This window comes from Perissodus microlepis, chromosome 1 (assembly GCF_051167445.1).
Source record: "Perissodus microlepis isolate ML-2025 ecotype Zambia chromosome 1, ASM5116744v1, whole genome shotgun sequence".
Classification (NCBI taxonomy): domain Eukaryota; kingdom Metazoa; phylum Chordata; class Actinopteri; order Cichliformes; family Cichlidae; genus Perissodus; species Perissodus microlepis.
In genome coordinates this window covers 8,896,861-8,923,130 of record NC_140461.1, presented here as the reverse complement: position 1 = coordinate 8,923,130, position 26,270 = coordinate 8,896,861, and the positions used below count along the sequence as shown (strand labels likewise).

General features: G+C 41.2%; 1 protein-coding gene across 2 annotated transcripts in view; it reads right to left on the bottom strand.

Annotated features, from left to right (window-relative positions):
* The window catches only part of nkd1 (NKD inhibitor of WNT signaling pathway 1), a 32,462-nt gene extending 13,087 nt beyond the window's left edge, over nucleotides 1-19,375 (bottom strand). The window contains exons 1-3 of one of the 2 annotated variants that reach the window (XM_084929117.1): nucleotides 19,158-19,375; nucleotides 19,009-19,041; nucleotides 18,641-18,780 (exon numbers count right to left, since the gene is read on the bottom strand). In XM_084929117.1, the coding sequence (XP_084785243.1) occupies nucleotides 18,641-18,780; nucleotides 19,009-19,041; nucleotides 19,158-19,182 (198 nt within the window). In that variant the 5' untranslated portion in view covers nucleotides 19,183-19,375. Of the gene's footprint in view, nucleotides 1-108; nucleotides 4,062-18,640; nucleotides 18,781-19,008; nucleotides 19,042-19,157 lie in introns of those variants that run through there. The other variant, XM_084929124.1, reaches the window with a different exon arrangement.
* Nucleotides 19,376-26,270: the final 6,895 nt, after the last annotated feature.

Genomic DNA, 26,270 nt, shown 5'->3' with positions numbered 1-26,270 from the left:
AGCGGAAAGTTTAAGAGGTTGGTAATTGCAGGACTGAAACAAACTAAGCAAAAGACTGGCAGTCAGATTTGATACTATGAAAGAAATTTTTAAATTACTACCACTGACCCTTCAGCGGGTTCTGAGAAAGAGGGTTGGCTATTTCAGTGTCAGACTCTCACTACAGCAGCAGGCTTGGGGATTTCTTTTTATCCTGGGACATTTTCACCTGGGACCCCTCTTCTGGAAGCTCAGACTGTTAGTGCATACCACAGAGGCTGGAGGGACATGTGATCCTTAGAGTTTACTATGGAAAAGTCTGGCTCAGGTATCCATGTGGCAACACATTCATTCAGCTGAAAATCATTACTCACAGGCTGACAAATGCATATAAATGCATGAATGTTTTTCGTTGCACATAAACCCCTGCAAAAGAAAAGCTGCTCCATTGTTAAAACTGCACAAAATGTGTTAAAAAGCAGACTTATCACTGGCGATGATTAACCCAGACAACTGTTAATGAACTTTATAAAACAACGTGCATGTTTATTGGGCCTTCTGTGATCATAAATGTGAGAAAGGTGTGTTACAGTGTGAGAGCAGATTTCTGAGTACTCCAGTGTGGTAAAGGGTCAAATTGGCTGATCCTACTCTCCTCAGTCTACTACTGGCTAGGTTACAACACCGTGGGTGGCCTGAGGAAGAGAATACAACTAACCACAGGACTAGGGCTGATAGACTAATACCCCAAAGCAGAAACCTGGGAAAAATCTGTTTGTTATTGGTATGAGTAGGTCAACACAGATTCCAACTTGGCTTCATGACCCTGCTCTACAGAAGATGTCTGTAAATCTGGGCAACTCACACCTGGCTGATTCACAGGAGAATCGGCCAGAGGAAAATTATACGAATTTGATTTTGAGGTTACTTATCCCTGGGATTTCCAGTAAATGTTCTAGTAAGCTGCAGTTATCTTAAATAAAGTATCATTATAGGTCTGATAATACTAGTGTTTACTAGTGGAAGTTTTAATTTCTTATACAAAGTCTCTTGTTTTAAAGAAAATTATTCAGCCTGAGTTCGGTTAATCACTACTTGCCCCCGTCACAGAGACTCCCTTCCACAGTACACATATCTCACTACTAAAGTGCTAAAATAATACAGAATAACACTGCATGATTACAAGATAAAGTACTGACTTCTCTTTTTATATCAGTATACATAATTCCACCTCATTTTTAAACTCAGATAGTGAAAAAGCCACAAAGGAGTGAGCCTGTTGATGTGTGCGAACCTATTCAGATGGTTTACAGACACTGTCACAGTCACTTAACCCCAGAAAAACAAAATCAATCCACAACAAACATTCCTTTAATTCCTTACGCACCAAAAAACAGACCCTCACGCACCCACACAAACAGCATCTTGAATGCGTTTCAGTTTTTTGATGAATGATCCAGAATTATTGAGGGGTTAGCCAAGAACATGAGAAAAAGGGGGAAGAGGAATGTACTAATTGGTTGTTGTCTGTGGTGATGGATGGGAGCTATATTATTAGCATGCTGGGGTTACTCTCTGGGATTTGCTCTGGTCAGTGTTAAGAAGAAAATATCCCAGGATTTTTTTCTTTTTTTTTGTAATTTCACATGCACACACCCACACACAAGCAGATCCAAACACATTCGCCTTCTCCTCTGATCAAAACTCTCTAACCACAAATAGATGTGAAAATACCAAAAGACCAAACAGAAATAATTCTAAAACTGGAACAGAACAGCCTTATTTCTCCTCTAAAGTGCATTTCCCTTTTCCATGTAGCATGTCAATGATTATTTTTGACAGTCTAATTAAAAACTTCATGTTGTAAAGCTGTCAAGTATAAAGATATAAAGGTTAAATCTGACTTACAAAAGTACTTTACCTTGAAGCATAACTTATGTCTTTGGCAATGATGGATCAAATCACCAAAATGCCATTTAGTTCTAAAAATAAACATTGTTTGCTTCAAGGTTTCCCACCACTCAATTGGTCACAAGAACAATAAAGCAATTTTTTTTGTTTAGCAAAAGAAAAGGGAAGATTTTTACTGCAAAACTAAGATTCTTGGATTATCTGTGCATTTTATGTGACCTATTTATATAATATGCAGTCAAAGTTTCCAAATAATGAGGTCAGCATATATACAAGTAATTCTCACAAGCCAAAACCTCACTAGACTCTGCTCTTCAGTCTTTATAAGGTCATCTCAAACTTGCTGCTATGGATGTAACAACCAAAGCCCCACCCACCTGCTGTTTAAACCTTCTGTTTGCAACAGGCAGCCAATTAGAAGAAAGTTGGCTTTATGAGAGGGTTGCCTTAAAAGGGAGAGAGTGAGCTGAGGGAATTCACAAACGGCCAATATGAGATAGCCAAGATTATTCTGAATAATTGAAGAAAAAAAGGTGGAGCTGGAAATAAGAATTACAGGTCCCTGTTTAACGTCTTCAACACAATTGTTATGTCATTCCAAATAAAAGATGATTGTTTCTAGTTATCTTTTCTTTTCAGCTAGACAAATGTCCTTTTTTGTTATTTTATCACCCAATTCTAGATGCAATACGAGTCAAAAACTCCACCAAAAAACACCTGAAATAGAAACAACAAATACTCATTTGCACATAATGAATACATAAAAAATGCAATTAAAATCACATACTAGCAGCTATAGTTGATCTTAAATATAAAAGTCACATTTTTCAAAACCACAAAAATAAAAGTTTGAACTCATTCGTGCTGGTTGGATTTGAAATGAAAAAGCTCAACATGGATTTGCCCTAAACTGCGATGCTGGTCATCCTCTTGAAATGTATTTCTGAACTAATGAGTGGAGACGAGGCTCGACTGATGCAACATTTACAAACATGTAATGAGTCTGAATGCTCAGGGCTATCAAACGAGAAGACCGTGTCTCATTAAATTCACACACAGTGCGTGTCCGCAATAATCTTGAAAATGCGTGTAAAACAGTAACCACAACAGAGCCATCAATCTTATTTGGAAAAGAAATGAGGCAGTAATGGGCATCTATGGGACTCTTGTAAATTCAGAGGGCAGAGGTCACTGTGACAGAGCGCTTCAAAGAGAAGACGCCCTTTCACCCCTCTCATCTACAGTAGCACAACCTCAGCTTAGACAAAATTTAAACCTCCATAATGACATAAAATCCACACTTACGCACTGTTGATCTGACTCTGTTATACAATAGGTGTTACAGCGTTAGGTGTTTGCACTCCTGTTTCTCATTGAGGCGGTTTTATGAAAACTCAATCATGGAGTTACTTTCCACTAGTGTCTCTGTGGGATTCAGCCCAAACTGCAGCCTCCAGGGCACAAACAAGCATTTTTTTCTCGACTTGGGACCAGCTAAAACAATTTCCTGACATGATGTTAAATGTTCTGTGGAAACCAGAGCATAAAGCATTTCGCTTTCAATAGCAGCCCGTTCTTTCAGAGCTTCTTCGAGCGTTTTAGTGTAAGCGTACACGTGTGAATCCTGTGTGCTTTAAAGTTGTTCAATCCCCTTCACCAGAAAGTGATTTATTACTGGACTGTAACACAGAACACAGTGTGCCAGTCCCATTACAACATCCCATCTACATTGCTCACTGGTCTGAAGGCCTGTTTAGTTTGGCCATTGGAACTGTTTTGGAAACCTCATCAACGGTACACTTTATAAATATGGATTTGGAAGTGCCAAAGACGGATGAAATGTTTAATAATATTTACTGTGCTAACATCATATACAGTGTTACTACTTTAAATGTCTTTTATATGTCTTATTTATTAACAAAACTGTCAGCTGTTAGATGTTATAAAAAAAGAATGCCAAATTAACATCAGCTGTTTCATTGATTGGGGTTACATTAGTATAAAGCAAACTAAAAATAAAATATTATCTGGTGCTAAAACTGTGTTGAAAAGATTTCAACCTTTCAAAACCCATTAGTCAGAAAATGTGTGTTTAGATAGTCTAGACATAGATGGTGGGTTTACACACCTCTTTGTCCATGTTTAACTCTTTATCAAAGATGTTTTATAATTTACTACTTATTTTGTGATTTTGGCTGTTAAATTACAAAATAAGAGAGTGCTCGTAAAATGGGCGGGTCAATGGTAAAAGCAGGTTAATGTCACACTATTTTATTTAAATTGGCAATATATGTAAGATAGCAACGTCCAAGCTACAAAAAAAGGATGACTAATACAAATTTCCAATATTTATTTGTTAACTAAAGGGAAAATGATGAGGTCACTGTTTATTAACGTCATAGCAATGTACTTCAACTACCTTACAACTTATCATGAAGACAGCACTTGATTCAGCAGCACCTTCTGTTCAGCTGGGATGTGTACTCGGCTTCATATACTGCAAACGCCTGTTGTAAATGGTAAAATGGTAAATGGCCTGTATTTGTATAGCGCTTTACTAGTCCCTAAGGACCCCAAAGCGCTTTACACAACCAGTCATCCACCCATTCACACACTGGTGATGGCAACATTGTAGCCACAGCCACCCTGGGGCGCACTGACAGAGGCGAGGTTGCCGGACACTGGCGCCACCGGGCACTCTGACCACCACCAGTAGGCAACGGGTGAAGTGTCTCGCCCAAGGACACAACGACCGTGACTGTCCAAGCCGGGGCTCGAAACCGGCAACCTTCCGATTACAAGGCGAACTCCCAACTCTTGAGCCACGATCGCCCCCATTGTTGTAAACAAAGCTGCCTGGGTAGCCTTCGCAGGAGGCAACACACATGAAACCACTAGCTCCCTGTGAGTTCACTAGGCAGTTCCCACACAGATGCAATCAGACATCTTTGTACAATGGAGCTAGCAGGCTAAAGACTGTTTAAAGTTTTTTATAGCAGTGTGCATGAGACAGAATCAAAGCTAATATGGATATATTTGTCATAGCCCAACCTGATACGAAGCCAATTTAATTCTAAATAATTTGTTGTAGCACATTCTGAAGGAAATTAAATTAAAATGCCACAGTCCTATTAACACATTTTACAAATTATTTTCATCTTGCTTCGGTAAACAACCTCACGGTACTAAAACATTGGCCTTGTTGGCAATTAAAATAATATTTTCTGAGATTAATGTCGGTGCAGGGTGAGACACATGGATTGTGTTTTGGCTAGATCCAAACGTGGCAAAGACCTGACAATGGGTAGGAAGGGGCACACAGTTTACTTTAGTAACACCCGGAGCGCTAAAGGCGGATTTGGAAAGGAATCGGTGTTACGAACAGACCAGGATGTCAGAGTGAAACGAGAGACAACACTGATGGAACCAATGGAGACAAACGAAGGCTGACGACCAGAAAGTATCTGAGCTCCTGACGTGAAAGGAACGAAGAAAGCAGGTGAGGGATCTTCCTTTTGAAGCCATCCCCATGGTCACCTGACTACTACCTGAAAATTGTAAAAAATAAATGACTCAAAATATCCCTTATTTGAATCCTGAAATAATCAGATAAGTCCCTGATGCAGTTCGTGATGTCTGGACAGACCTTTTATCCTGCCTAACCCAGATAAAAGGTCTTAAAATACCTACTGGAGGCTCTGTACCTGCCTATCATATCCACCATGCAAAATCATCTGGAAGTCTGACTGGCAACAGTTTTATTTTTCAGCATGACACTAATCCCAAACATATATCAAGGCAGTAAAGGCATATCCAGGTATGCTTTTACTGCACTGGCAGTAAAAGCATACCTGGATAGGTCTGTGAAGGTTCTCAGTCATCCAGGTCATCGTAGTCAAAGGAGCTTGCAAAGAAAAGCGTCTGGACTTTAAATCAGGTTTAAATCTGGGACTCTCCGCCATTTGACCTTAGAACTGAAGAAGCTTCTCAGATGAGAGGTGAAACGTCTTCAAGCAACTTAAAGAAGTCCAGACACTTTTCTTTGCAAGCTCCTTTGACCATACCTGGATAGAGAAACACACAGTGGAACACTATTACTCATGGATTGGCCTCCCCAGAGCCTGGGCCTCAACATTATTGATGTAGTGCACAATCATCTTGACAGAAAATGAAGCAAAAGGCAGCCACATCCAAAGAAGAGCTTTGAATGTCTTTCAAGAAGCCTGTAAACATATTCCAGAAGACAACTTAAAGAATTTAGAAGAAAGCTTGTCTAAGGGAGTTCAAAATAATAATAACAGTGGTCATATCAAATATTCTAGCTTGTTACAATCATACAAACTCTGTTTTTGCCTCATATACTGTTTTTCCAGTAACTGAATGGGTTTGGTCTTGCCTCCCTGGATAGAGCAAGGAGACAGCAAAAGTGAAAAAGTGAGCACATGTCAGCACAGAACCAACTTGCAGAGTTAAGTTAGAAAGTTGCCTCTAGTGTCATTCTTACACAGGCACTGCAGACATGGACCCCACTGGGCCACTTTTTCTGCAAGTCTGTGTTTGAAGGAAAAGGGTACATTAAAGTGCAAGTAATATGTACTTGTATGTGATTGTGGGGAAAGTCCCACAAGGCTTCTTGGTCTCTATGCTGTCTGCCTTCATGACCCACCACACAGGCTGACAATTTATGCGGCTGACGACAGCTCTCCCTGATCGCGCGCCAGGGCTCAGTGGAGTCAGGCCTCGAGAGCAATGGCAGCACTACTGGCACTCCATCAAAACCCAGGAAAAATCTCATTAGAACTGCGGCCCTCCCTCCGTTGCAAGAAAACACCTTCAGAGCTGCACAGTTCTGAGCAGCGATGCGGACTTGAAGCGGCGAGCAATGCACACGGACAGCCATTTAGCCAAACAGGCAAGACAGGCAGAAAGTGGAAATAGCAGCGATGCTTCTCCAAGTATGGCTGCTTCCCTGAGTCTTTCAAACACGGGAGGGCTGAGGTCACTGACACTTACATTAAAGCCACCAGGCACTGGAGGCGGTGAAAAAGAGTACTGCAGAAAGTGAGAAGTGATTACTCTCACTTGTAAAAGATTTGTTATAACAACAACATGTTCAAAATTTGCATTTATATATGTTAATTCACAGGCCATATCACAGAATACAAACATATGACTTGTGCGTCCTCATACCAGGTATGTGAAGACACACTGAAGTTGTCACCATATATTTATACATATTTCCATAAATCTAGTCCACTTGGCAACCGGAATGATTTTGACTGATTCCGAGTAACCTGGACTGAAGCCATTAGGAAAGTTCATGAATTACTAATGGAGAAAACAGCTGTATAGCATGGGGATTTTTCCGAAGCTCCAAAGCACACACACACAGCCCCAGTGCTGAAAACCAAGAGTAAAACAACCACAAAAAATCTTATTAGTTTTAGAACTGCAAATTAGCTTATAGGTGTAGTGTTACCTCAAGAGAGGACCCCCCCTCCCCCCTCCCCTCCCTCCCCTCCCCTCCCCTCACCATCCTAAAAAGTAAAGTGAGGCAATTTCAAAGGACTGAGCTACACACCTCTTGGAATCTGGAGCAGTACCTATCCTGCAATGTATGCTAAGCATCACGGTGGTGCCGCTGAAGGGAAAAAAATGGACCACCAATCATCATCAAAAAACAGTTTAGACCTGGATTCAAGCTTCTTTTTCAGCTCTTTATGCTGGAGTGCACCTCACCTTCCAGCAACATTAAACAGCCTCATTCAAAACACTACATAGCAGTAAAACATGACGCTCTGAGATGGAGCCAAGATAGAGGGTGTTGATGTGAGGTAGTGAAGCAATGCACTGCCTCTGAGTGAGGCTTCAAAGGGGATCAGTTTTCACACATGAAATAAAGATCTCAGATAATCATATAGCATAGCAAAGCTGACGTGAGACGGTCCCATTTATGGAGGGTAGGAAGATGGGGCCAATTTTTAAACCACCTACAGCCTGAGAGCCATGGCAAATTAATGTCTCTGCATTTCTCTCCAGCCAAACATGATAAATCTGTTTTTTTGTTTTTACAAAGAGACTACCAGGCTTATCGTGATATGATGAAGTAGTTTACTGAAATCACTCCAGTAGAACAGATGCTTAGGCTGTCTAAAATTTCAGAGCACTGCAGCACTCTGAACAAATGCGTAAGACACATTTCATAAGTAGTCTGCAATGCCAAAAGGAAGTCATATCTGCTCTGTTTTACAATGCAATTTTATGCCTTTGATAAGAAACCCAATGCCTTTCCAAGGGGTCACAGTAAGAAAATCTTTTGATGCTGAGCCTTTCACATGCACCCTTTCACAAAATAACTGCTATCTAGTGGATGCTTTTAATCTGAAGCACCTTACTGCACATCTGCCGTATGCTAGACGTACTGTACAGTAAACATACTACACAGCTGACCAACACTGTTACTGGTTTAATGAGAAACAAAAACACAACAGAAGGCTTATAATCAGATTAGACAATGTGAAAAAGTGTTTCCTCTCCTTCATCTCAACCACTTTGTCTGCGTTGATTTTTCACCCCCTCTACAGAAAGAGCAACACTTAAGTTGAGTGGATAATGAACCTAAAGAATAATTGAGCAATTGCAACTCCTTAAACTTTGTCGACTAAAGAGGGCTAAATGTGTAATTTGACGTCTCAGAGGGAGCTTCAAAGACATACACACTCTCTGCAGACTCGGCGGCCCCATGCCTGACACCCCCTCAGTCACGGCACACCCACCTCTCTTCCTGCACCCCAGGAAGGAAATTATAGCCACAGAGTTTGGATCCATCACCAGGCAGGTTGGAGGAAGCAGCTCTATGATTAAAGTGTGCATGGTCAGCAATACAGAAAGCTGGAAGGGTTTGAGGAGGCTGCACATGCCGGAGGGCTTACCGTGTTAACTCCAGTTCACAACACAGGTCATGGAGAGATTCTCCACACACAAACATACACACACACACACACCAGGCTAAAAAAAATCCTTGCATATGGTGTGGCTCAGCAGACCTTGCCCTGTGTGTTGTATGTTAAATTAAACAACACGTGTCCGTGTGGTGTAAGTGCAAATTTTGCACACGTGTTGGCTTTCTCTTCAAATTCATTTGTTGTTATTGCTTTTTTGTTTTTGTTTTTTTACACCACCATCAAGGGCAGCGATTGGATGCCTTTCCTTTGTGGAGCGATAGTGCACAGCCACCAGTCATTTCTCCACATCAGATTAACATTGCAAACACTGCTGGTCACATTACCTCACCCACATCAAAGGCTGCCTCCTGAAAGGCTCGGTGGAATATTAGCAGAGATTTACAGCCCTCATCTCTATGCTTCAGAAACATGCTGATCCAAAGTAATCTCCCTCCCCCTCTCGCTTTTTTTGTGTTCTATGTGTGAAGTTGGCCAACACTTTAATGACCCATTTACAAAACTTTTACACCTGCAAAGATAAGCTTTTACAACTCAGCCAGCCCCTCGGGCAGTAAACCCTGCGTGTTACTTGAGGTAACAACCTTGATTAGCTTTTGAAAAATATGTAACCACTGCGATTAACATTTATCACAGTGTTTATCAAAGCCACATCTTGCCAGACAGGAGGAGAGGGGGGAAGCATGGTGTCAAGATCAAGAGTCTAACGCCATGATCGCCCCTACAGCAATTTAGACAACTCATCACATTTGTTTCATTTCCTACAACGGGAGAATTATTGGGCTTCATCTAGGAAACTTTTCTTACTTTGTTCAAACCCTACTTGAGATATTGAAGAGTATTAAAAAATAACAGAGCCAGCTCTGCCAGGATTAGATATACTTTGCCAAAGCTGTAAACAAAACTATTAGCACGCATGCTTTACAGCAGTTACCACTCCAACATGTTAACCGTAGTCATTCTGCGTCTTCTTTTACTGAGATGTCTACAGTTGAACTTCTAGTTAACAGAGTTCATAGAAAACAGTCACAGACAGACATAAAGATTACATGTGAACAGAAAGCAAGGTTTTTATTTTAACTTTTTCTTTGGAGTCAAGAGAGTTAAATGGGATATGAGCAAGAGGTTAATCCTTATAACATGTTCTCAACCAGCCAGTGAACTGCATTTTGGGAACGTCAATTCTCAAGTGAAAGCTACAGTTTGGAAGAGAATGGAGACGGCCTGTCGCTTGGCCTTGATTTACAGGTGGTTCCCGTCTGCCAAAAGTAACAAATCACAACATTATGGCCCTCTGAATTCAGAGCCAAGCCCAGTTCCAAAGAATAGGGAAAAGAGAATAGGAGCAGATTAAAAGAGAAGAGAGGGTGTCTTACACAAAATGACACACCTCATCTCCAAAAGCTTATGTGGTTAGATATCTCATGAAATCTGTTCCATTTTGAACCTTTCTTGGCAAAAAAGGGCAGAGCAGTTCTTCTGGGGTTACAGAGTGCATGCATGCACTATGGTTGGGTAATTTGCCAAATATATTGGCACAACTACTTCCAAGGTGTAAAGAAGAGGTCAAAACTTCAGCAGCATTTGTATAAAGAACAATTTCATTGCTAGGCTGAAGCAGCTTCTGAGTATATGGGCATTGGCATAGGTCATCATCTGGTGGAGGTTTTTCTTGTTTTGTTTTATTTTGTTTTATCTACTGATCTGACTTAAGATCTGCACTAGAGCTAAGAGTTGTAAACTGACAGAGATTCTCATCATGTAAGACTGGCAAATCTAGTGATGTAAAGATCTGTATGATTCAGGTTAAGTACGGTGGAGGAAAGCACCAATGTGAAGGTCTTTCTGTGTCCATCACATTTGTAACTAACACGTTATTTCAGAGACCATTCTAGGTTAGCTGGTTTACTTTTAGTAGCTCTCCAGGAGAACCAGGCTGTGCATTTTAACAGAATATGGTATTTGCCAAATGAACAGCCATGTGTCAGTCATTACTGCAAAATAGGATGGATTATATATTTAAGGCAAATGCTTGGAAACACTCTTGCTTCCGTGTCTGAGTGCAAGACTCAATGTGTTACATTGTGTCTAGAGGGTCTTAGTAATTAGTCAAAGCTCTCTTTGAGGAGAGACAGTCCTTCAGTCGTCTGGGTGGCTTCAGACGCCAGTCTCAAGTACTGCAAAGTGTGGGAGGAAAAGGGTTTTAGTCAAGAAGTCTACCTCGAGGGCAGCAAGACAGTGACAGGCACTTCAGCCTTTTACCAAAGACAAATGAGAAGATCCACCCCAGTAACTTCACATGCCAGTGGCTACAGCTTAAAGTTTTTGCTCCAAAATAGCATAAAATGCATGATGATGATGTTTCCATGATGTTTTAAAATCTTACATTTTCTGAACAAAATCATAATTTGTATGTAAGTTTGTAATGTTTTAAGAAAGGACTCTTTTTGAGCAATTTTTCATTATTGGCTATACTACATGTCAGATTAAAAGCTGGCACACACCAAATATCTCATCTACTAAGCTAGTTTTGTAAGGTCTCTTTTAGGTCTGCATTCTGGGCTCATTCCAGCCACCATACACAAGAAAACAACCAGTAGATTAAATGCCATAAAATCTGATCTTTGTAATCAAATCCCCCCAAATGACAGTTGCTGGTGCATTTATTCAAAGCCAAATACTAAACCTTGTCACTGTAATAAACAGTGGGACTCCACGTGGTAGGTGGCAGTTATGAAAACCTCTAACATGTGCATGCTGACCAGATGGGACTGACCTCAACACCAAGGTGGCCAAATTCTTCCTTTCTGCCTGTGCACACTCATGCCCATGAACGCGCAGCATGTTTGGAGCAGCCATCTTGCCAGCCACAAGCCACCACCTCAAAACATCGCTCACATCTGACCTTTTAACTGTGGACTTATAATCTCTGTAATTACAGAGAGTGTTTCAACTTAGCAAGTAAACATAGCAGCAGAAATAGACACTTCAACTACTATATACAAGCGTGCTGGTGCCAGAGGCACGTTTCTATTCATAGCTGACTGGAATTAGTGGCTTGTGTCACTGCTCACCATAATGAACTTGCAGTGGAGTAGTTACACAATTGCAAACTGTTTCCAAATTTTACTAACATTGTTCATATTAAAGCATAGATAAAATTAAAAATAAAATTCCTAATGGTTTAATAGACCAGCTGCATTGTGTCAGAATCGTAATTGCCATAAATAGCATACAGGAAGCATTAACATCCTTTATGAACAATGACAATGAGAAGATCAGAGTAATATACACAAATGTAGGTTTCAATTTAGACAGAAGGGGATTTAATTTAATGTTGTTTGAATTGGGTTCCAGATATAAAGTTGTCTAAATGAAGAGGAAATATTTGATGGTAAAAAACAGGACACTTTAACGCTCTAAATACACGCCTATGGTAATAAGACTTACACATCATCTCTCATAAACCCACAGCAAAACCTATATTTACATTTCAGACCATGTTGTAAGTCTAAAGAGCTTGAAAATTAGACTGCAGTCCCTAAAGACGTACAAATCCTACATTTAAGAATTTTTTTACATGTGAGTGGGACATTTCTGTTGCTATGAAAAAGTTAAGCGAAGAAGTTGTGAGTTTGAAAGACAGGGTAAATGGCTCTTTGGGGAGCAGAGGGCTGATCTTCTCCATTCAGTGCCTACAGGGTGAGGTCCTCCTTGGATTGTGGCACCTGTGGAGAATAAACACACCGGGGGTGGACAGCTTTCCTTTCAGCAGGGTTGATCTTCTGTTTAACTTTCCTTCCACTAAAAATATCCCCTAACAGACAATCCAGACCTCCTCCATCCCTGGCGCCACAGGAAAAGCTGAGGAGCCCTGGAACCTCTGTCACTAAGAGGCACAATGCTCTCCCACCTCTGTTTACCTAAACCCACTTCCTCCATTCCCTCCACCTCAGGTGGCCTTAGAGCCCTGGTCACCAAAGAGCACAAACACCAGGAGGATAAATACACCAGCAGGGTTCAAGGAAGCTGTGAACTCCATCAGTGGCATTTCCCTAGGTCCAGTTTGTAAGACAAAGATGCGGAAGAGAATCACACTGAGACTATTAGCTGTGATAAATAGATTCACGTAACAGGATAAACACATGGATAGTGCGTGTATGTATATCAGTGAGTGCTTCTGCGTTTCATGGTCCACAAGTGTGCATGTTCACTACACACTCATGAGAGCTTGATCGCAGTTTTATGCAGATGTTAATCTTGTCTTATATGAGAGTCAGTTTGAGTGCTCAGTCAAATTATTCAGCACTTACTGCATGGGCCACAGCGCAACCCGCAGGGGAACCCGATAAACAAACAACAGAGAATTATTCAGGGTTTAAACACTTAAACACCCACTTCAGCTGAGCCTTTTAAGTGGGTGATTAAATTGAGCACTGAGCTCCCACAGAAACCCCAGGACCACCGCAGGGTCCCCAGTCACCTAGAGTTTTCTCCCAGACCCATGCACACAACGCCACCTATCCCGGAAGTATGAAAGACTATTTTTGCATTCGCTTTACGCAAGAAAAACAATGAAAAATAACTACAACATACCAGACCACAGCTTTCTCATCCTCTCAATCTTCAAAATTTTGCAATTCGCTCCGAGAAACTTCTAGTTATCTACATGTTTTACATTTTATTACTCTTATTTATAACTTCATGTTTCTTGTCAAAAATTTAAAAAGCAAAACATTTATAAGTTTAGCATGTCCCATGCAGAAACACATCAAAAAAGATAATGACATCAGTTAAAGAAACTCTGTAATTAGAGTCGCACCATCCATACTGTTTACTACTTATCAGCCATTTCAATCCACGGGGAGACTAAAGAGGAGAACATCCTCTATCCATTCTTTCGAGTCGTGAAATAAATGCCACCCTCAAGTGCGGAACAAAACTCTCCAGCCAGAAAGACACTTTGATCAACAGCTATCCGTTGCTCCATACTGAGCATATATTTGGGAAAACAAAGCACAATCTCAGCTGCTAATCCCCTGAGATTCAGAGCACATTCCCGTGGAAGCCTTTGATCTGTGAAGTGCATCCGGACAGCTGACTCCAGACACACTGCACACTTACATGCACACGCTTGAACAGATATGCACATACATGAGCATTTCACTCTGGCTAATGACATGTTAATAATTTTATGTCTACTGAGACCTACAGTGACAGCTCCTTCACAAAGAATATGTTAAAGACTTCTACGTCTTAATAAGTAGGTATAATATGGTGAAATATATGGAAATTGATTCATTAGATTTAACAAAAAAGAAACACAAGTAACCCTGATCAAGTGTCTAAATGCTACTAGAGCTCAATCTTACACAAAACCTCAACATTCTTTGACATAAACCCTTTACAGAAGACACCATTCACAACAGCTGAGAGTTATCCACTCTGCTTTGTCACACAGGAGAAACTCTTCCAGCTTTCAGGAATCTTTTTGACATATGATGCCTGATGTGACATTAAAGCCACGTCCACTTCCTTGAACCTCCCAGTCCCCCAGCTACGCTGATGTCAGCCCAAGACTTCCACAGCATCTTCTCATGGGAAAATAAGAAGAAAATCGCCGAGCCCCTCCATGGCCAGGTGGTACCCCTCCTCCCAAAGGCCAGGGCTTTTCTTCTCTTTAGAGTGTGGCTCCAAACTTTTCTCCCAGCCTCTTCAAAGAGCAACAACAGGCCCTTGGTCCCTTGGGAGCACAGAGGGGGTAGAGCCCAATGGGAGAGGGGCATACGTCACACAGCACGCACAAGAGGGCAGCGGTGGGAAAAGAAAACGCACAGGGAGAAAACAGAAAGAAGGAGAGAAAGAGGAAGAGGAGTCTGCATTTGAAAGGTGCTTTCAGCTTCTAGACAAGGGCCCTTGCTTTGTGAAAACGACAAGGAAAGAAAAAGCACAACAGCAGAAGCGAAAAACGAAAAATGAAGGGGGCGCAAAACCTGCCATGTCTTTTATCAGACTTGGAGGCTGAGGGAATGCGTTTAAAAGCTTTAGGCCTATTTCCAAAAAAAACAAAACAAAAACAAATCAAAGACCTAGCAACCAACTGTGAGACAGGAGGAGTTGGGGCCAGAAGTTCCACTGTGATTCACTTCTGAGTTGCATTTGTCGACTGATGTACCTTTGCTTTTTGTCTACGCTCCTCACAAACTGATGGAAGTTCAGCTGAAGAAAAAAACGAATCCAGGCTTTGGAGAGTGGTAGCTTGGCAAGACTGGACATGGAGGGGTTTTTTTCTATACAGAGGGTAGGGCTTTAGGGTGGAGTGGCCATCAGTGTCACTAAAAACACCCCCCAGCGTGGCCCACTTCAAATGCAGCCTCGTTTCATCAGCCGCAACTGACACAAGGCCACAGGGTGAGCGCAACAAACAGATGGAGGATAGGAAGGGAGAAAGGAGGAGAAGGGAGAAGCAAAAGAGGGGGAAGGGGATTTCAGAATCGAAAGGGAAAACTCATGAAGAAGGCAAGTGACAAGTGGCACTCAGTTCCAAATGAGGTAAGCTCAGAAAGTAGTCACCAGAAACTTGAACTTCCAAGTCCAAAAGTCGTGAAAATCTTCAATCCCTATCAATGTCTCTGTCAGCAAAGAATTTTACAGGCTGCACATAACATATCAGATTTATTGGTACGTGCAGACACCATGCTGTGCACTCGGGCTAAAGTGTGCCAAGGCTCACATGACCTGGATCTCGTGTGTTGAGGACCAACGGGTCCACCTGCCCACACCACTCACTCACTGTCTGCCAAGCTCCCGCAACCTTACATCTGACAACACAAATCATGAATGGGTGTAGAGCCTGCATGGAATCATCATTAAGTCTTCAAGTGCTTTCAAGTACAAGCCTTAGTGTGTCCGTGTGTGCTCGAACACAATTTCAATCTAAAACCATTAAATGAAGAAAAACTGCCAATGTGAGGCACTCTACTCAACAATGACCACTTTAAAATCTGCAGTGTTCTGATGGGGAATATGGTTTGAAAAAAAAATGGTTCAAAAGAATTCCAAGCGTGGACTCCCCACTGTTGACACCCGACCCACATTCTGCCGGACTCTGTTTCAGCATGGAGAGGGGGCTTAAAGAATAATGGGTATAAATAACTATCTCACCAGGTATTCTACGCAATATGGACAACTTTTAAAGCAAAGAGAGGAGACTTGTATTCTCGCACAAAAGATTAGCTCCCATTTTTGTTTTATTGTATTTTAAGCTTAAAGCACCGCAGGGCCAGCCTCTTAAACTTCTTCTCACACATCATTAAGTCTTTCAATTTAGTTAAAATGATATGGTAAGCATTTTCTTTAATAGAGGCAAACCTACTTCATTTTAACAACAACTCATGATCACTGAGATAAAGCATTATTTATGGAGTCAATGAAACAGGTTTGGAATGACCTCCACTCATGGAATTATTCCGTAAATCCACTGGAAAGGTTGAGACTTGGTATGGTTTGTGTAACTCTTCTTAACAACTACTGTGAAGAAAAGAAACACACGGTGCTTATGCCACACAACCCAAACATAAAACGTATGACTATGCAGTTATATAAGACTGTAGGGAAATTACCGAAAGCTATTTCACATCACGACACAGCTTGTAAACCACGTTGCTTCTGATTAATGATTAGGTTCATGTGAATGTTCATTCAAGGGCGACATTCGACCGCTCCCTTATTCACAAGGGGTTTCTGCATGCGGGTAGCTTGGCATATTTTTACGCCAAATGCCCTTCCTGACGCAACTCCCGCGGGATTTGTGTTTCCTCCCGGGATCAAACTGAGTATCTTTTGCTTATTAGGCAAATGTGTAACTCAGTACACTACAGAGCATGAGGGATTGCAAAGTCTTGTCTTTATAAAAATGTAAAATATGCTTCATGCCCTGGCACAGAATGGGGAAAAAAAACATAAATGCTTTAAACTTTAATAATCATTACAGATTTAGAATCCACTTTATAATCACAAAACAAAAGAGAAAAGTGCTCAAATAAATATTGATGTGGAAACAACTTTTCTTCTTTTATTCATTTTCCTTCTGAGTTATAAAATAAGCTATTAGACACCGAGACTTGAATTATTTATACAAGCTGAACTCTAAATTGTTCAAAAACATCCAACCCTTTTGGCGGGGGCCTCATCCATCCTGAGCCAAAACTTCACACATGACTGTTGCTGGGAAAAGCAGCATGTGAATATGTTGAGGAAAAAAGTAACGAATGTTTGTTTTTGCAGTAACAATTTATGGTAATTGCATGATAATAATGTGGTTTTAAATGCTTAAATTGCCCGAAGCATATGAACCCCGCTGAACATATAAACAGCTAAATAAATGGAATGGATTTTTGCTGCAGCAGCAGCTACATGCTCTGGAAAAGAAACATGGGATTCAGATTGTTTTTCCTCCAAAAAACCCCTCTTCAAAATACATCCCAGTGCCTGCTGTGAGTGTGATCCTGTTACCATATGATGAAGTTTGCTGCAGCTCTGGGCACATGTCAGGATGAACAATTTTTCCTGTAGATGCCAAGCTCTCTACACTTTATTCTACAGCTCCGCTTACCAAATCTACCAAGGAACTCTTGCACCAGCAGACAAAACAACAGCGGATTTTATCTTTGGCTTCGGTGGGAATCAGCAGACCATTTTGTTGCCTTACACTTTCTCGGGTTGTATGCCAATGACTTCTCATACTAGTGGTTCATTAAGGAATTATAATCTGCATGTGTATTTCTGTCTCACTTGTGTTATTTACAGTTCAAAAGCATGGGCATAACATGGTTTCAGCTTGCTGCATGAAAATGATGCCACGGAGCTGCATGTCGCTGATGATAGGATTCTAGTCTTTAAGAACACTGAACACTAAAGGATCTGTGGAGTATTTTAAAAAGGAAAATCATGCCATGCAATAACACAACAGAATATTACAGTAGGTGTGATATATCCTGGATTGTGGGATGCATTTAATAAATTGATGTATTTCTTCTCAAACTGTCTGGATTGTGAGTGGAGGGACTGATTTTCCTTTTCTTTTTTTTTTCTTTTTTTGGGGGGGTTGTTGTTGTTTTTTTAATTCTTGATGGGCTCCAATTCCTCAAACATGCTGCCTTTGAGGAAGGCATGGCAAACCAAAGAGGCTTAACGCTCCTCTGAAGCAATTCCAAAGGATTTCCCCGCTTGACAATAACAGCACCGTGTTTACGGCAATGCCAAAATACAAAACAAGCATGACCTCCAACATTTCTCTCTCCAGCCCTTACGATCCACACTTGTCACCGGACTGTCACACTGAGCTGCTTTCAAGGCTTGATCTATTGTTACCTGAAAAATAATCCCTCAATCAAGTGCATACGGCTGCGCATTTGTGAGCTCAACGGTCTTATTTTGCTCACAGGGAAAACAAAAGTAAGATTGCGATTGGTTTACTTTAATTACCTTGTATCCCGTCATGAACGACATTTAACTCACCGTGAACAGCCACTGTTAAAAGTTTATCCACCAAAGAGTCAAAAAAGACTGACAACACTTGAGGTTAAATGTAGCTTCGCGTGCTACCGTAGAAGTGACATTAAAAAAATATAAAATAAAATGTTTTTTTTTAAAAACTGCTTAAGGTGTGAAACATGTACGAGGAGGCACGCAATACTTGAGTTACAAGACAAACTTTACAAATAAAAGAAGTTGAGGAGCAAAACTTAATTATGAATACCCGAGTGTACGTATACAGTCACACTCACCCGTGCAGTTAACCCGCAGTTATTCTTGTGGTGACAGTCCTGTTGCTCGAGGCGCGAGCTCGTGCAGTAGTATTTCTGCTTCACGAGCCAGTCATCGATTCCCTTCCTCGCCAAACAGGCATTCACTACAAAACTGTCGCCTGAAACACAAAAGCAGCAGTATTAGCAGTGAGTACAAACCGTTTTCTTCCTCTCTCTCTAGTGTGTTCACACTACAAGCGCGTTAACCTTCAAAGACTCTCGGAGCCTTCGCGCTGCAATAAGCTGAGGCTGATACGGACTCTGGAAACTGCTCCGCTGTTCACAAACTGACCGAAATGCTCAGAAAATGTTTGAGTGCATCATTGTAGGGGAATAAGTGCGCTTACCTTCTGGACTCTCCCGCGGTTTACAAATAGCAGCTTTTGAGAAGGAGATAGAAAAAGAAAGACAAGAGACAATGAATGTGTTACTCGAAAGTATCGCAACACCCAGCAACTACAGCTGTGATTTTTCTCTCGGGAATAAGACGTCTTACCATGTTTCGAGTGCAGTTTACCCATTTCTATGCATCGAGTTGGAGTTGAAAACCATCAGATGAATATAATCCAAAGAAGGAATAACAAAAAAATAGAGACGCGCTACGATATCCAGACAGAGGAGCGTCCGTGGAGACCGAGAGCAGACTGCGCTCAGAACAGGACCATAAGACCAGGGAGCCAAACGAGCCTTTGATCCAGAGCGCCGCCACTGACGAGACGCACGATAGACAATAGGCTGTGCGACTTCCTTACACCGATTTCAGATTAAAGCACAAGCGACTGGCGATAGCTCAAGTAATAATGGACCGAGAGAAGGGCATGTCATTCTGACTTTAAAAATAGCAAATATTTACAATGCGGCACACTCTTAGAGTCTTAAAGACGTAGAGCCAGAAACCAAACCTAGTCTGGTTACAGGTGCACCACGGGTTTAAAAAAACACACACACACACACACACACATACAACAGAACCCCTCAGTGACCCATGTTCGTGCTTTACAATGCTTTTATTATGAAAATTACATCTCAGGTTTTCCGGAGCGTCGTGACATTTTCTGTCTGCCTTTACGCATCCCGTTCGGCTCTGGCTTTAAAGCGCGCGCGAGGTGACGCCAAAACATTCATTTCTCTGTTTCATTTTTGCCAGTTGGGGTCTGGTGGCATCCTAAATGATCCCAAACCAGCGACCTCAGCTGTTATTTCAAATCCAAGCGTGTATGAAACGTCTGTTTGTTGCGGGTTTTTTGTTTGTTTGTTTTCTTGCTTTTATATTAAAATGAAATACAAATAAGCAAAACATAAAATGGATTCACTGGTAAGCTGTGAAACATTTCCCTCGGTTTGGGGTTTGGGTTGCTTACTCGGGCAGAATAATTTCTCTGCGTCTCACATCGCAAAGTATGCAAAATCTTTTTTTTTTTTCATTATTTTGATCGAATTACCTTTGACGAAGCGTGCAATCATTAAATACAAATTCTCTTTGTATTCTCTTTTGACCTCTGACTACTTTTTCACTTTTTATCAACATTATCCTCTCAGATGGGCTTCCCAGGGGTAAAAGTCATTTCATACGGGGCTCCGTGGTCAGTGCCCGCCTGTCTTTTTGGGGTCTCTAATATGAAAATAAGGGTCTTAGTGGACTGAGGCAGCAGATGAAAGCGGGCTAAGATTCTTTTGATGTCTTCAGATATAAGACAGAAGCCACTGTGCCATTTCATGCCAGGCTGCCAGTAGCTCAGTGTGAACGTAATATAACGCACAGTGGGCATCATCTTTTGAGAAAACACTGCAAAGTCGATACTCTAATCATCACCAGTGAAAGACTGAGCTTGAACAGGAATTGAATATTAGATTTATTTATTTATTTTTTGGCACCAATTTTAGCAGCATTACAATTAGTGCTCAATCACAGTGTTCTTTTGGTCTGAAACACATCAAATCCAACCTGATCCATTATATGAAGTGGAATTTTTTTTAGAGTGTTTGGTTCAAGAAATAGATAAAAGAAATCTTTTCCTATCACTTGTACAACATTTTCTTCCTCAGATTCTTGTATGATTTAATCTCAAAGAACTCACACTGTACAAAAAACTAATTAAAGTATTAAGTTTAATTATTATTGCTAAATGCAAAGTTTTTCTCAATTCAGTCAAACCATTATGTGCTTTTTAATTTGAATTAATCCGATCAGTCATGTGTCTTTTATTTGGTGTAGCAAGGTTTTATGAACAAATGTTTCACCTGACATTTCACATCACATTTAAACACATATTATAAATAACAGGAGGATTTGAATCATAAAAGTTTTCTGAGGACTGTCACCTGAACGCAGGTCGTGAGAATTGCATAAAAGGTAATGTTTCATGTGCGTTTTCAATCAAACAGCAAAATGCTGGCATGGTTTTCCTAGAGCTGGATGTCTAAATTTAGTCTTCTTTTGACGTTTCTGTGTCATGGAAATTTTTTCCTCTCCCTTTAAATCTTAAAACAGAAGTCTTTGTTCAATTTTAGGACATAATTTTAATATTTGATGTCCTTGGATGCAAATCCATGTTGTTACAGTGCTGCTAATCACTCCTATACTATCACTGGGTCCTGCTGTCAAGAAGTCAACACTGTGTTTTTATGTTTACATATTTCCTTTACCCGTGTGCCTCCAGCATACAGGCTGCCAGTATGTGAAGCACACATGCTGGCAGCCTATAAACTGTTGTTTATTTGTTTAAATTAGAAGGCAAGCTGATTTTCATTTTTGTGCATATTTTATGTGATCTTTATCCCACTGTATTCACCTGAGGACTATTCCCATTTAAAAAGCACAGTTGTTGATAGCGTTACATTTTTGAGAAAGGGCCTCAAAAAACTTGCATGTAAAATGCAAAATGTAATGAAGCGTTCAAATGCTCAGCATTGCCGATTTACAGTTTTAGAAAGCCACCTGCGATTCCATCTGTCACAAATTTCACAAAAGTTTTGATACTTTTGTGGCAATCTCCACTCCCACTGAAACATACAGATGTGACCAGACTAGATGTTTTGTATGGTTTAAATATTCCGGAGACGAATATCAGCCACATATTCTACATTCACAGGTTTAACTTTCACTGAAGTCTAACCAGCATGGGAGTTTAATACTACAGAAGAAGTTATAACTTGTGTAGTTAAGCAGGTAATAACCACCTCTGCCTGGAGGAGAGTTGTTAATATCAAAACTCTAATCCTGCCTCAGACCCGAATTTTTTGAGGAAGGACACATCTTTCAGGATGTGGCTGTACAGTAGACACATGTCCTTAGGCTGGTCCACATGCACAATGTTTTCCGCATCATGACTCCATCGTCACGTGTTGTACTAAGAGGAATCAGACTCCCCTTTGAACTAGTCTGCCACAGACACAGATGAACGTGTTATTATAGCAACTCGTCTGAATTCGGTGGAAAAGAAGGCCTGTCCCTCTGACACACTTCCTGTCCTTTGAAGAGGCCAACGGAGAGATGGCTTTGCAGGCCCTATTTCCTAGCTTTCCCTTTGATGCCTGTGAGAGAGGAGGAGGAGGAGGGGGGGTTTAGAGCCATCTCCCGAACGTAAACCCCCAAACCTCCAATCAATCCCCATTATCAGGGGTACAGTTTATTTTTTGCCTGACACACAATCAAATCAGAGAATAAATGGAGTAAAAATATTTCGCTTCTATTGAGGCATTTGTCAAATGGAGTTGAAATCAGTCCCTTGATTATTGTTCTGTTTTTCCATTATGGCAAAAAAAATGCTTCATAAGAACAAAGCTAAATTCTCTAGACACCTGTCTGATTGATGTAAGTATTTATTTGCCTAGGGGAGCACCTACCTTGGTGGTCAGCTCTGGCTCATTCCATCATAAAACTGGGCATTCTCCAAGGAAACAAGCATAATGGGGGGTATTGAGGCAGCTAAATTCAGGGGCATCTAATGGTTTGTCTGTGTTTATGTCCTTGTAACAATGTTAGGGGCCTGATGCCTGGAGAGAGCGCTGGAGGGAATGCTGCCTGGTGGTGAAGAGGGGGATGTGAAGCATATAGAGGGAGAGAAGAGCAGCTGCTGGCCGCTTAAAGCTCAAACATGTGACTGTTGCCTTTATCTTGAGGAACAAAAGGGCGTGGATGTTGTAAAGGGCAGAAGACAATCGAGACTGAAGTACAGTGTTGATTCCTGCAGTGGTGGTGACTCAGCCCATTGTAGTGGCTCAGCGTGTGATGTGTCAGGCAAAGGGTCTGCAGGGGGGGAACGACAGCCTGGCATGTGTTCGCCTTTCTGCATGGTGGAAGTAATGGAAATAACCTGGATTCTGAATATTTCTAGACTCTTTGGTGTCAGTTGGTCTTTGAGGCAAGTAGAGTAAAAGTGTGTTAAATCACATGAAGCTACACACTGCAACACTGTGCAACAAGTTTCTTTAAGAGCTTGGAAATAAGCACTGAAAAGAAAAATAAAAGATAACGAATTCCCTGCATTTGAAATTATGAAGACCCCCCCAAAAAACACATTTACTATTAAAATCACAGGTTGTGTACATGTTAATGGGAACATTTGTAGTTTATATATAGATTATCCAAAATATTGGAAGACTTAAAGCAACACTACTAGTCTTGGTTTGGTCCTAACTAGCTTTGTTACAGCAGCATAAAATGTACAAAACGCAAAAAAATAAGTATTGGGTAGTGAAACAATAAATTTGAAAAAGTGCATGTTGCAGACAGCACATTCTAATACTAAGACTGCTGATCCTGTACTTAACATTATTGGTTTGTAGTGTAAAGTAGGGGAATCCTTATCATCCCGCTTAAAAATTCCTTTTTATCTTAACAGCAGCACATAAAACACCTCTAACGGGGCCTGAAGCTCGCTGACATTTCTTTTTAGTAAAATGTGTCTACATAAAGCGAGCAATGAAGAGAGCAAGTGGCGTGCAAAGCAACACACAGAAGCAGACCTTTTTTTTAGGAGCACCGCTGAATGACTACTAATTCTTCTGACGTCAAAAAGTCTCCAAATTTAGGCCAATATAATCAATACTTTCTGCTTCTGTACTTCTCTTTACTATCTGTACTAGACACTGGCTGCTTTTTTGAAGCGGTGGGGGTGTAGCCCCATCCAGAACGAGGACACAATTAGTGTATTCAGCCGAAAACAGTGGGGTTCCCCCTTTGATGTGGGGATCAAATGAAGGAGCTGTGTGTTTTTGTCCAAAATGACAGGCTTGCCAGGTTTACTAATGGGTAGCTAATAGAAAGAGAGGTTTATGATGCTCATTAATTACACAGTCTGTCATGTGTTGGAAAGCTAGAATAGAGGAGACGAGGAAAAGAGAAAGAGAGTTGGGTGCAACAGAGGAAGCAAAAGGAAGAGAGTGGGGGTAGTAGTGGTGGAAAGCAGGCTGGGTGTACCCTGAAAGGGGGAAATTATAAATGAATGGAGTGAAAGAGCAAGGGTACGGAGAAGATCTCCTAAAAGATCCATACAAAACCTGTCTTGATGGAAAGCAAGGAGAAGATGAAGAAGAAGAAAAAGAAAGGAACAGGAGGAGATAAAATAATCCGTTCCTAAAGATAAGAGCAGCCACCAAGACAGGAGCTTCAAAGAGCAGGAGACACTCTCATGGGAGCGTGCCATAAACCTTTTCCTCATCTTCAGAGGAAAATTCAGTCCCTGATCCAAACACGCCCAAGCTCTCAGCACCCACCACTCTGCAGGCGTCCAAGGCCCGGTGACTCCTGGGGTGGCGTGCACACTTCCAAGCAACTCTGCCTTTGAACTCCTTGGACTCATGTCGAGTGGTGATGGTGATCTGCACATAAGGTGCAAATGTGAATAGTTAATGAAGAGAGAAGAAAAAAAAAATCAGAGCCTGTCACTTCCACCACAGGAGAGGCTAGTGATCTCTGCTATCAGCTTCAACCAGCACAACTCCTATGAACCCTCTGGAGACACAGTTTATCATCTCAAGCTGATCCACTAACAAAAGCCTTGCCAACAGTAACCTATCCGTAGAGACATAAGCCCCTTTTCCATTAGTACCTCCTCAGATCAACTCGCCACGGATCGCCACTACTCGACTAAGAACAACTGGTTTTACATTACAATCCTGTACCACTTAACCTGTGTGGTTGTCGTCATAGCAATGCGTTTGAGCGTCCGACGATGTAATTAATATGTGACACAAGCGCTAAAAAAGATGGACGTCGAGGCAAGAATATACCTGCTGCCCGTCTGTGGCTTTTCAGCAGACCCTCGTTGCCAAATTTTAATTTTTGTGAACGAGACGCTGTCATGACTCATCGAATGACGAGCAGCATACGCATTGATCCAAGAAGGTAGTAATGGAAAAGGGGCTAAAGTGGAGGTGTGACTTGTGGGACGTTGCTAGCAGTTGTCACGGTAAGTTTAGGTTAAATGAGGCTGTCCTTATGACTGAGCCCAGCCATTGAACTGTGAGAAACCAAGCAGCTCTTGTCCACGAAGGGCTGGGCACCAGTGGGGCCACTCAGTCAGACAAGGTTTATTTAGCTAAGCTCGAAGTCTCCCACACATAGAGGCTTGTGGTGCTATGGAATTCATTATCCTGGGCTGTTAACAGGCCATTGGTGTTTTGAAAAGTTTCAGCAGCCTTTGAAATTGCTCTCTCTGCTTGGGTTCAATCATGGAAGCCACGATCAAATTGCACTGACTGTTATATCATCTTCAAGGCATTCAGCTCAAGAACTGAGGTCCACACAGGTAAACAGTTGTAGGATAATACCCAAATATTTAGCAGCACTTTCTCCCATGGTTTGGCACAGTGAAGCTCTTTCTGCAGAAAGACTTCCTGTCCACAGACTTGTAACCTTTCACACTGAGATCCCCTATCCAACCACTGCAACTCAGAGTTGTAAATTCTGCAAATACGAACTGAGTCACTGTAATGCAAGTGTTGAAAACACACAGTCTGACAAACAAAATACTGACTCCTGCTGAGAGAAGCAGTAAAGGCACCAGAAGTCATTAAATTTGCACATTAGTACCGTGTTGTGAAACACAGGAGCGTACACAGGTCCTTTTAATAAATTAAGGTAATACACACAGCTGTAGGAACCATCAAAGTTAATCAATTCGACCATTTTGTCGTTCACCTGTGTATTCCATTGTAAACAATTTAAAAAGTAAAGTTAGATTTAGTGGATGCCTATATTTTCCTAACTATATGCAGTCACGCGTCATATCAGTCTCCAACCACTGAGTTGTAATTTGGATTGGTGTGTTGTGCAAACTACACTCAAACAGTTAAACACTGTTTATCGTCGTGCAGTACATGATTGCTCTGTATTAAAAGTTTAGATGGCCTTACAGTCCAGGGTCATCTTGTCATGGTTATCACATAGTTTTCTGCTAAACACTTACCTTGACTAATAGCCACTTTTGCACTAGAAAGCATATGTTGCACATGTACAAATACACACAAGTTAATAACTCAGGTGCTCTATTGTAGTGTATTGTATTGCAGTATTATTGTACGTATAATTGTATTTATGTCTGTTATACATGTACCTTTGGGACTGCTACAAATGTTGTTGTAATCAAACTGATATTTCTCTTGC